This window comes from Hemitrygon akajei, chromosome 10 (assembly GCF_048418815.1).
Source record: "Hemitrygon akajei chromosome 10, sHemAka1.3, whole genome shotgun sequence".
Taxonomy (NCBI): domain Eukaryota; kingdom Metazoa; phylum Chordata; class Chondrichthyes; order Myliobatiformes; family Dasyatidae; genus Hemitrygon; species Hemitrygon akajei.
In genome coordinates this window covers 38,788,976-38,801,675 of record NC_133133.1, presented here as the reverse complement: position 1 = coordinate 38,801,675, position 12,700 = coordinate 38,788,976, and the positions used below count along the sequence as shown (strand labels likewise).

The window sequence follows — 12,700 nt, the reverse complement described above, 5'->3', positions numbered from 1 at the left end:
CAATGGAATTGAGGTAAATTGAAAACAGAAAGTACTCCACAGATCATTAGACACATCAAAAAGAAAATAAGTACGTCAGGGAACTGAATGCCAGATTGAACTTGGACCAACTGTAATAAAATTATAATGAAGAATGGTGTAGATTATTTGCATCTGTTCTGGTCTATTGCCAGAATCACTTTCAATGTGAATCCCTGGAAAATGAATAAGCACTTGGATTTGTTCTGCTTTGAATACTGCCATTGTTCACAATCTCCACTCATTGTTCTGTGAATGCTTAATCTTCTATGCTCACAAAGCCATCACCATCTGCCTTCCCGTTAAATCCCGTCATAAGCTGACACTGAGATTGTGGGCTGAATTGTACTGAGTTTTACTGACACCCCTTATTCAAAGTTCCGAAATCCGAAAACCCCCAAGATCTGAAATTTTTTTGACATGGTGTCACAAATGGAAAATATCACAACGTGCTTGGAAGGTTCCAGGTGATGTATAGGTCTCTGCACACCCCAGGTAGTTCTGGGAAGTGACCTCATGTATGTAATCAATAGAAGTTAGTGAAAAGAAGAACACTGTATAAAGTGAAAAATGAAGATTGCGATTGTATATTGAAAGGGTGGATTTGTCAGAGTGAACATGTGCTGCTTAACGGTATGCTGAGCATGAAACAAGCAAAGATCTATCACTACGGATGGAAAATTGAAGGTAATTATCAATATTCAACAGGCTGGTTGTAGAAATTCAAGAAAAGGCATGGCATTAATCTTTTAAAGAACTTAAACTTTTAAAGCTAAAGCATCTGCTGATCACAAAGCAGCAGAGAAGTTCATTGCTGAGATCATCACTGATGAAAATCTACACCAGAACAAGTCTACAATGCTGATTTTTTAAATATACCTTAGGTAAAACCTAAAAAAAGTAAAATACAAATGCAGTGTACTGTAACCTATTTAATCATAACACGGCATCATAGGTGGAGACTGAAAAGCTGCTGTGGCTTGTTGTTCAGCATTGACTCAGTATTCTCCTGATGCTGTTTTTGTTACCTTGCACACATTATATTTTAATTATATTAATGGTACAGGATAATTTTTACTGTTAAGTACATAAAGAAATGTAGGACAAAGACTGTTTACCAGTAGAACATAAATTCTGGTAGAGCCAGAAATGATGGCGATCCCAAGCTCTCTCATTATATATCCCAAAATCCAAAACACTTTTGAGCCAAAGCATTTCAAGTAAGAAGTACTCAATCTGTACAGTCGGCCCTCCTTATCCGCGGGGGGATTGGTTCCGGGACCCCTCGCGGATACCAAAAAACGCAGATGCTCAAGTCCCTTATTCAACCCGTCTGAATTCGGTGGTCCTTAGGACCCAGCGGAAACCCTGACCTTATTTAATCTGTCTCAGTGCGGTGGACATTAGGACCCGGTGGTAGATCTCTGAATCCGCAGTGTTTCTGTTCATGAAAATAATCATAATCGAAAATAAAGTGGAAATAATAAAGTGATTGGAAAGAGGTGAAACACCATTGGTCATTATAAAAGCGTTAAGTTACGCCGGTCAACGATGGGAACAATTTTAAAGTATGAAGTGAGAAAGGCCCTGCCCCAATGAAAGCTACAATTATTACTCAGCAACGCAGTGGTTAAATTATTGGGTTTTGGGGTTTTGAGTTTTTGATCCCCCACATCAAACCAGCACATTCCCGGCACTGAATTAAGTGTTTTATATGCATAGAAAGGTAAAATATATACTATATACTAAGATAAATGTTTGACTAGCTGACGCTAAATAATAGCGGATGTACCTGCTCTGACTTACTTAGTAAGAGGACTTCCGATTTTTTTTTACTGATCCCGATTCATGATAACCCATGCACGTCCTCTCATTTACTTTAAATCATCTCTAAATTACTTATAATACCTTATACAGTGTAAATGCTATGTAAAATGGTTGTTATACTGCATTGTTTAGGGAATAATGACAAGAAAAATAATCTATACATGTTGGAAGAGCACTTCCAGGTTTTCTCGATTCGCGATGTGGAGCTCGCAGATGAGGGCCTACTGTACTTCAGATTAGGACCATGGCTTTCAGCTGTTTACATGATTGTTAAGTCCTGGATTTTCGCCAGTGAGGTGTACAAAGTGAAGTTGTAGTAACTATTTGGCATGTTTGAAGAGGTGAGTTGGCGGTTCTCCCCATGACTGGAGTCCCCATAGAGACCAGTGGCAAAATTCAGTCTTGCTGCAATTTCCCCATAGGTCCAAAGGTGTAATCTCCTTTTGGGTCTTGGACCAGGTCAAAGTAGGCACAGACTGGTGATCAAGGACTATACAAGAAGTCCAGAAAGCTATTTTAAGAGCGAATAGACAATTCTGATTGAGGTTAGAGGTGGAATCGGATGCACATCAGCTGTGGCAGGGTTTGCAGGTCATTACTTCCTACATAATGAATGTAGGAAACCTAACATTACAAATATCTGTGATGCTTCACTCCCCGATGAGCTGAAAGGTTTTTATGCACGCTATGAAAAGGAGGATAAAACTACCCCTCTTTGAATCTCTGCAGCATCTGGTGACCCTGTGATCTTTGCCCCAGGGGCTGATGTCAGAACATCTTTCAAGAGAGTGAAGCCTCGCTAGACATCAGGCCCTGATGGTGTACCTGGTAGGGCTCTGAAAACCTGAGCCATCCAACTGGTGGGTGTGTTCAAGGACATCTTCAACCTCTCACTGCTGCCATTGGAGGCTCCTACCTACTTCAAAAGAGCGACAGTCTTACCAGTGCCCAAGAGAACTGGGTGAGCTGCCTCAATAACTATTGCCCAGCTGTACTCGTATCTACTGTGATGAAGTGTTTTGAGAGGTTGGTCATGGCTAAGCAAGACTTGGACCTGCTGCAATTTGCCTGTTGCCATAATAGATCTACAGCTGTTGCCATCTCAGTGGCTCTCCACTTGGCCTTGAATCACCTGGACAATAGAGATACCTATGTCAGGCTGCTGTTTAGTCATTACAGTTCAGTGTACAATACAATCATACACTCAGTTCTAATCAACAGCCTCCAAAACCTAGGTCTCTGTACCTCCCTCTGTAACTGAATCCTTGACTTGCTCACCGGTAAACCACAGTCTGTGCAGATGAGAATTAACAGTTCCTCCTCGCTGACAACACTGGCACACCTCAAGGATGCTTGCTTAGCCCACTGCTTTACTATCTCTACATTTATGCCTGCATGGCTAGGCACTGCTCAAACGTCATCTATAAATTTGCCAGTGGCACAGCTATTGTTGGCAGAATTTCAGATGGTGACGAGGAGGCGTACAAGAGTGAGATAAATCAGCTGCTGGAGTGGTGTATTAACAATAACCTTGTACTCAATGTCAGTACGACCAAGGAATTGATTGTGGACTTCAGAAAGGGGAAGTCAAGGGAATGCATGCTGATCTTAATCAAGGGAACAGCAGTGGAAAGGGTGAGCAGTTTCAAGTTCCTGAGTGTCAACACCTCTGAAAGTCAATACTGGTCCCAACATATTGATGCAATTACAAAGAAGGCATGATAGTGGCTATATTTCATTAGAAGTTTTCAGAGACTTGGTATATCACCAAAGACACTCTCAAATTTCTACAGAAATTCTATAGAAAGAAGTCTAACTGGTTATATTATCATCAGCGATGGAGGGGCTACTGCACAGGATCTGAGAAAGCTGCAGGAAGTTGTGAACTCAGCCAGCTCCATCATGGGCCCTAGTCTCCCCAGCATTGAGGACATCTTCAAAAAGGCAATGCCTCAAAAAGGCGGCATCCTTCATTAAGGACCCCTATCACCCAGAACATGCCCTCTTCTCATTACTACCATCAAGGAAGGAGGTACAGGAGCCTGAAGACACATACTGAACGTTTCAGGAACAGCTTCTTCCCCCTGCCATCAGATTTCTGAATGGACGATGTATCCGTGAACTTGGTTTCACTATTTCTTTTTCCTCTCTTTCATTACTTAATTTATTTTTCATATATCCTTACTATAATTTAAACAATTTTTATTGTTATGTGCTGTAACCGCAAAGTGAAACACTTCACAATGTATGCCAGTGATATTAAACCTGATTCTGATTTTGGGTTGAAATCATGTCGATTGCATTGGGAATTGTATTCCATGGCATGTAATGGAAATAAGAATGCAGATCACTTTTTAAAAAATAACTTGACTTTTAATGTTTTTAATTGTTTTAATTTATAATTCTTCAGAATTTTTAATACTTTTTTCTATATAGCTTAACAAACAATAAAATCAATAAACACCACTCTTCAAATACTGCTTTTCTTCAGCAAATGTATTGTAATTCACTCTGTCAATTTATGTAACCAAAAATATATTTATCCTGAAGCAGGTGAAATAATAACGCCAATAGAATTATTCAATGTTGGTACAGGTTGCTTATCAGTCTGTGAGCTTTGAGATGTGTTAAAACATTTGCTTGGATTTAGCAAAGTTTTAGCTACTTTTGTCAAATGTAGTTTGTGTGAAGCTGAATAATCTTGGCAAGATATTTTCACTTCACAACAATTATACCATGAGAGCAATGCAAATAAGTTTATACATAGCAAGGTAAGATATTGACAGCAGAAAACACATGAAATGTTTTAATATTTCTTAGTTTATTGAAATTTGTATTTTATGTTTAAAATTATTAAATTTATGGAGCATTTGATTCTTTTTTCTGTGACGACCTGGAGGAACTAATTTTGAAAGTGTAATGTAAGCAAAAATAGTGTTGGAAATATTCAGCTGGTCAGGCAGCAGGTGTAGAGGTGTTAAAAGTGATTTGCATTCTCATTTCTCTTCCATGGCATAGAAATAGATTAAACATGCATCTTTAACACTTTCGGTTAAGATGTCACCACTGAACGTGTGCAATAGATCTCTGGTAGTCAAAAAGCTAGGGAATTCCAACTAAAAACGTCACTAAATATACCTTTTCTGAGGTAAATTGTGTTAAATTATTGCCACAAACAGTGAAGGGGCGAGCGATGGTGAAGTGGGTTCGGGGTATCAGCTGAAATGGCGTGTTGCAGAGTCATTGCAGATGGTGTTTGGATGTTTGTACAATTGGCGTGGGTGTGAAGTTAGTTCACTCTGGGTGGCAAGAGAAGTTGGAGCCCGGGCCCGGGAAATTTGGTGGTTATACAACTGGCCCGGGTGCGAGGTTGGATCGTTCTGTGTGCTGAGTTGATTTGAAGAGCTTGAGAATGACTTTGGGCTGGGTGACGAAATCTGAGCTCAGAGCGAGTTGCTGGGTGGCGTGGTCTAAAATTAGGAAAAGGGGAAGTACAACGAGATCTAGGTGTCCTTGTTCATCAGTCACTGAAAGTAAGCATGCAGGTACAGCAGACAGTGAAGAAAGCTAATGGCATGTTGGCCTTCATAACAAGGGGAGTTGAGTATAGGAGCAAAGAGGTCCTTCTGCAGTTGTACAGGGCCCAGGTAAGATCACACCTGGAGTATTGTGTGCAGTTCTGCTGTCCAAATTTGAGGAAGGACATTCTTGCTATTGAGGGAGTGCAGCGAATTCACGAGGTTAATTCCCGAGATGGTGGGACTGTCATATGTTTAAAGATTGGAGCGACTGGGCTTGTATACACTGGAATTTAGAGGGATTTTAGGGGATCTGATTGAAACATAAGATTAGTAAGTGATTGGACACGCTAGAGGCAGGAAACATCAGAATCAGAATCAGACTTTAATCGCCAAGTACCTATGCACATACAAGGAATTTACTTCCGGCAGATGTTGTCTCTCTGCTCATAACAATAATAATGATAAATATAAATGAAAATATAGATTATACATACAGGTAGTGCAATCCAAGTAACAGTTAGCCAACAGTTAACCGGCAGTTAACTGTTCAGCAAAGTGACCGCAGTAGGGAAAAAACTTCTCCAGTGCCTATTAGTCTTAGTCTGGAGGGATCTGTTTCTGATGTTGATGTTGGGGGAGTCCAGAAATAGAGGCCACAATTTAAGAATAAGGGGTAGGCCATTTAGAACGGAGTTGAGGAAAAACTTTTTCACCCAGAGAGTTGTGGATCTGTGGAATGCTCTGCCTCAGAAGGCAGTGGAGGCCAATTCTCTGGATGCTCTCAAGAGAGAGTTAGATTGAGCTCTTAAAGATAGTGGAGTCAAGAGATATGGGGAGAAGGTAGGAACGGGGTACTGATTGTGAATGATCAGCCATGATCATAGTGAATGGCGGTGCTGGCTCGAAGGGCCGAATAGCCTACTCCTGCATCTATTGTCTAGGCCTGGAGCCTTTTGCTGCATTGTTGCCTGGGTCCTAGTGCGAGGTATGGTTTGCTGTTTAAACAATTTAAACACTGGCCTAGAGAGCCAATTTTGCTCGATCTCCACGATCTTTACTTCTCTCTCCAGGGTGCCAGAGCCTTTTGCTGTTCCTTTGTTTGCTCAATTTAAATGCTGGCCCAGATAGACTGAAAAGACAGGGTGTTGGGATCCATGGCAAGAGGTAATTTTGTTTGTTCTCTGCGATAGTCATCTCCATAGTACTGAGGCTAAGAAGACTACCCCGGCTGCTGTGCACTTTGCCCGTTAATATGATGAACTGTTAAGTGAGGTTTTGGGCCTACTCCGGGCTGCTTCGAGGTCTGGATCTGAGGACTCAATTTTGGTTCCAAATGTTGTTGTTCACTTCGTGGTGTGTTGCACGATTTGTATTTTTTGTCCTTCTCTTGCACCTCGGGTGTTGGTCTTCTATTTTTTCTCTTTTTCTTTAGTTGGGTTCTTTCAGGTTTCCTGCTTTGTGATTACCTGTGAGTAAGCAAACCTCAAGGTTGTATGATTTATGCATTCTTTGATAATAAATGTAATTCAAACTTGAATCTTGAATATTTCAAGTTAGTAACTTTCATTTGAACTTCTTTTGTGTAGCTTTGTAAGCCAAGCAAAAAATCCATGCTTGACCAAACAATTAACAAGCAGTTTTTTAAACTTAGTCAGCAGGTGTAGCATTGATTCTTTGACATTAACTTCACTAATAAGCAACAGACCTCAGTCATAGATTGTGGGTTACTACACAAATTGTATCAAGATCAGGCTCAACTCTTACTAGAATCTAAAAACTCCCAACCATTGAATCAATTTGTTTTAGCTGTTAAAGCAGGGTCCCCAACATTTTTTGCACCGTGGACCGGTTTAATATTGACAATATTCTTGCGGACCGGCTGACCCGTGGGGGTGGAGGGGGATGTTAATCACAACCGGTATATAGGTGATAAGTCAACTAAGTCACTTATAAGTAGCTAATACACTCAATTTTGTTTTTAAAAGGGTTTATCTAACAAACTTAATATTAAACACACAGCGCGTATTTTCCCCGTATGAACATATAAAATCATTGCAACACACCAATATCGCTGAATCAGTGGGAGCCCTGGGCTTGTTTCCCTGCAACAAGACGGTCCCATCGAGGGGTGATGGGAGATAGCGATACTCGAAGTGGGTTCTTTGTGTCTAGTCTATTCAGCAATTTAGTTTTCGTTGCATTCATTGCAGAAAAACCCGCTTTGCAGAGATATGATGTTGGAAATGGAAGCAACATTTTCAGTGCTTTTGTGGCTATCTCAGGATATTCAGCCTTGACTTTGATCCAGAATGCCGGCAGAGACGTTATGTCAAACATACTTCTCAGCCCACCGTCATCTGCAAACTCGAGGAGTTGATCTTCCTGTGCTGACATGGATGACGCGTGGGTAATGACCTCGTGTGTGTTCCAAGTTCCAACAGTGGGCGTGGCAGGGAATGAGGAAAGGTGCAGCTGACTCATATTGTTTCATATCGCCAAATCGTATCGTTTCGTCGCAGCCTGGTAGCACATGCTTTGCGGCCTGGTGGTTGGGGACCACTGTGTTAAAGCAATAAGCGATGTAGCGAGTGGATGAATAAGTTGAACTGTTTTGTAAAAGTTACTGGAATCTGGCTTCTGCAGCCTGTTTTACTCCTAAAGGAATAGCTTTTGCGAGACTCCAAATGAGGGGTGGTAGGGGGTGGCAGAATTTCGCTTTTGGGGAAGAGGTTTTTGAAGCTTGAATACCAATAGATAGCTGCCACAACTTTACCACTGCAGTAGACTGCCATTCGATTTTACGGTCAGTCCACTCCAACCAGGAAATGGATTGAGATTGGACAATTGCATTTTGTGATGGGAAGCACTAGCCTGGAGCATGTCACTGAGTCTTTGTATTGGGTCGCTACAAGACGTTTTTGTCGCCGAATTCTAGAAACCACACAGGAAGCTGGAAGGAATTTGTTAAATATTTTGTTTGTAAGTCAAGCTGTGGTTTTGCTTCTTTGGTGAGCAGTTCATAACTTAAATCCCTGCAGCCAGGATATTCAAACAACGGAAATCAACGGAGAAAGAAGCACATGTATAACAGGAACAGTGAGTGGGGATTCAGTGAACCGAATTTCCAGGCGGCAAGTATTCAACAAGCCTCTGTTTAGATCCCTGTGAATAAACAGCCTGCAGTGACCTGGACTGGACTCATACAGTTTCTACACAATCCACCATTGTCCGTCAGTTTTTCAGGGTACTACTTAATTGGAGTTTTCACTTTATAAATATTTATTGTAGATTGGCTTCCATTTTATCAGAGGAGGTAAAATCTGTAGGAGCGTGTTGTGGGAGGACAGTTGGTACTTCTTAGAACCAAATTAAGTTGCAGATTCAAGCTCAACACCAAGACCTAAGCATTTATTTTTCTCTGATGTAACAGTGGAGTGTGGGAGGTACTATTCTTTTACTAAGATTATACTGATTAACTATTAGCTAGACAGGTTACTTCAGGTAGATTTTAAACATTATTGCTGCCCTAAGTTGTCTCCTATAAATGTTGATGCTGGAATTCTACATTATTCAAAGTACAAAGTCAATTTATTATCAAAGTACATATACACAACCCGGAGATTCATTTTCCTGCAGGCCTTACAGAGTAAATACAAAGAAAACCAATAGAATCAGTGAAAGACTGCACCCAACTAGACGGACAAACACCAATGTGCAAAAGGCAATTAAACTGAGAATTTGTGGAAAAAAGAGGGGGGAAAAAACAGGCAATAAACATCGAGATCGTAAGATGAAGAGTCCTTGAGAGTGAGTCTATAGGTTGTGGGAACAGTTCAGTGATGGGGTGAGTAAAGTTGAGTGAAGTTATTCCCTTTGGTTCAAGAGCCTGACATTTGAGAGGTAATAACTGTTCCCGAAATTGGTGTGTGGGTCTTGAGGCTCCTGTACCACCTCTTTGATGGCAGCGTGAGAAAGGAGCATGGGCTTGACGGTGGGGGTCCTTGGTGATGGATGCTGCTTGCCTGTGACAGCACTCCATGTAGATGTGCTCAATGGTGGGGAGGGCTTTACCTGTGATGGCCTGGGCCTTATCCACTACTTTATTTAGGCTTTTCCATTCAAGGGCATTGGTGTTTCCATACCAGGTTGTAGTATATCCAGTTGGTATACTCTTCACTGCAGACCTATAGAAGTTTGTCAAGTTTTGGATGACATGTTGAATCTTCACAAACTTCTAAGGTAGTAGAGACACTGCCGTGCTTCCATTGCAATGTCACTTGCATGCAGGACCCAGGGCAGATCTTCTGAAATGATAACACCAAGGAATTTAAAGTTCTGGTTTCCAGCTCCTGAAGTCAATAATCAGCTGCTTGGTCTTGCTGACATTGAGTGAGAGGTGGTTGTTGTGGCAACACTCGGCCAGATTTTCAATCCCCCTCCAATATGCTGATTCATCACCAACTCTGATTCGGTCAACAACTGTGGTGTGGTCAGCAAACTTAAATATTACTTAACTTGTACTTTTTTCACTAATATCACCTCTTTTGTGATGTTTAATGGCCTGGGTATCATAGTCAACCCTGGTGATTCATATTAATATCTGTAAATAGGATCTGTCCAGTAGGATCAGCTGTCCTTCCTGATCTCGGCCAATGTGATTCAGATGAGAAAAGCAGTGTAGACTGCACTAGGCTATGAGATGAGCTCAAACACGTTAGCTTCAATAAAATAGTTTTCTTCTACTGTAGGTGGACAAAAGCTGATTTATTTTACAAAAGCTTTAGAATGCTATGAGAAGTTGTTCAGAGAGCTGTGAAGCAAAATTATCAATATGCTATATTTCTGAAGCCTTAAATGTCCATGTGAAATTGCAGGGCTAAGACAGTGCAAATGGAAAAAATTAAAGCTCGGTTGAAAGCTGAGTTTGATGCACTGGAATCTGAAGAAAGGCACTTGAAGGACTATAAGCATGAAATGGATCTCTTGCTCCAGGAGAAGATGGCTCATGTCGAGGAACTCCGACTGATCCATGCAGATATCAATGTGGTATGTTGGAGGCACGTTAGCATTGGGTCGCGTTTTATTTAGTGAAAATTGCAACAGGTTGAGCATTAATTGTAGAGCATTAGTTGTAAAAATAGGACCATAACAAAACTGGGCATTGAGGTGGTATGTCATTGAAGTCTGTGAATATCAAGCAAAATAGGTAAAAAAAAAACAAATTAAATATGTCTTGGTTTATTTTCGATCCATTTGCAACAATGGGTTCTAGCCAGGTGCTCAAGGCAGCATTGAAACTAGATAGTTTAATTTCTATTTGATAGTTTTTTTTAAATTTAGTAGTCAGTTAATTTGTTCCAAAAATAAATTACTGCAGCTCTAAAACAGCAAATGCTATTTAAACAAAAAAAAAATCAGCAAACCAGATCTACTCTTTGTGGTGAGAATTAGAGAACTAATATTGACTATTTATCAACTGAATATATGCTTCTTGCCAATTTCTCCACTAAATTTGTTTAAAGCAGTGAGTCTGTCTAAAGCATTAGGAATGGGAAAATTAATCCAACTTGCATCTTGGATGGTAGAGTTCAGTCTCACCTTGTGCACAGAAGGAGTTTTCAGTCCCACGCATTTTTTGTAATTGCTTCCAAAGCTTTTGGAATTCTATACCATTACCCACTCACTAATAGGCGACTCCACAAGAAGAATGGCACAGGGGAAAAGATGCTTGTTAACACAGTGAATTCCGGTTGACTGAGACACATTGGGACCAGTACATTTTCGCTCAATTAAACAGATGTCCCAGTTAGCCGAAATCTCATGCAAATAGTTAAAAAGGTATAAAAAAGACAAACTGAATAACAAATTATGTATTTAGATGAAATACAGAACAAATTAGGAAGTACCATTGTACTACAGCATTGTAAAACTGTGTATTAGTTCCTAGTAGTTATCGACAGAGAAATTCATCCAGTGTCCACAATGATCAAAATCAGCACAGACACCTGGAGCAGATAATGGACTGCCTTCCTACAATGCTGTTGATGATTTCATCCTCTAAATCTTCACTTTTAATGTACAATTCAAGATGCTTGTTGATGCCTTGGAATTCTTCATTAGTTCCTAACTTGTTGAAATGGTGAAAGGGTGTAACTTCCACACCTGGCCATTTCTGGCATCTCCAAGTCTGAATGTTTTACTGCTTACTTCCCACCAACTATCAGTGTCAGAAATCACTGGGCTTTGAACACAAACACACACAACTGAGACCATTTAAAAACGGTTGGCTCAAAGCACGTGTGGCGTCTAACGGCCACATACGTGTGCATGACTGATGCTAGTTAGAACCTGTTCAGCTACAGTGTCCTGCCCCAATTAAACAGCATAGCATACCAAATAAATGAAGGGCATCCCAGCAATTTTCTGATTAGTTGTTTTTTTTTAAAGCATTGTCTCCAATATGAGGTGCCCCGATTAACCGATAGCTCAATTAACCAGAATCCACTGTAGTATCATTCACTTTCAATACACTGCTTCCATTAAGAATTTTCTTTTTCATTTTGTAGATGGAAAATACAATAAAACAATCTGAAAATGACTTGAACAAACTTCTTGAATCTACACGGCGTCTGCATGAGGAATACAAGCCCCTTAAAGAACATGTGGATGCCTTGAGAATGACTCTAGGTCTGCAGCGATTACCAGACTTGTGTGAGGAAGAAGAAAAGCTTTCTCTTGAGTAAGCATCTTTGATTTGGTGGACTATAACTTTTAGTTATTGACTGACTTAGAGGTACAGCACGGTAACAGGACCTTCCAGCTCAGTGAGCTTGCGGTGCCCATATATACCCATGCAGTCTATTGACCAATCAACCTGCTGACCTGTACGCCTTTGGAAACTGAAGCACTTGGAAGGAAACCCACACAGTCATGGGGATAATGTACAAACTCCCTACAGGGAATGGCAGATTTGAACCCGGGTTGCTGGCACTGTGACTGCGTTACGCTTGTCGCTGTGCTACTGTGCCGGCCCGTTATTTGTTACTCGTTTGTCAGTGAAGTAAAAGAAGTATGTGCAGTACAAAGTATCACCCATTTAGCAAAACTGACAAAACAAAGACTTTTAGTTCCCAAATATAGCTTTTCTGAATGTCATCCGGATCCCTCTGCTGCCTTTGTGTTGTCAAACACCTTGGCCAAATGAATGGCCTAGAGGTGTTTGCTGTTACAGATTGCAACATTCAACCCATCTGTGTACTTGGAATTCATTGCAGAAGCAGTCTATTTTCACCACCAAAATATCACTTATTCTCTCCTTATTTCAGCCCACCTGC

At 40.7% G+C, this 12,700-nt stretch overlaps 1 protein-coding gene across 1 annotated transcript in view; it reads left to right on the top strand.

Annotated features, from left to right (window-relative positions):
• zc4h2 (zinc finger, C4H2 domain containing) overlaps positions 1 to 12,700 on the top strand; it is a 42,222-nt gene that overhangs the window by 8,972 nt on the left and 20,550 nt on the right. Inside the window, exons 2-3 of the mRNA XM_073058054.1 lie at positions 10,241 to 10,412; positions 11,933 to 12,105. Of these exons, the coding sequence (XP_072914155.1) occupies positions 10,241 to 10,412; positions 11,933 to 12,105 (345 nt within the window). The remainder of the gene's footprint in view (positions 1 to 10,240; positions 10,413 to 11,932; positions 12,106 to 12,700) is intronic.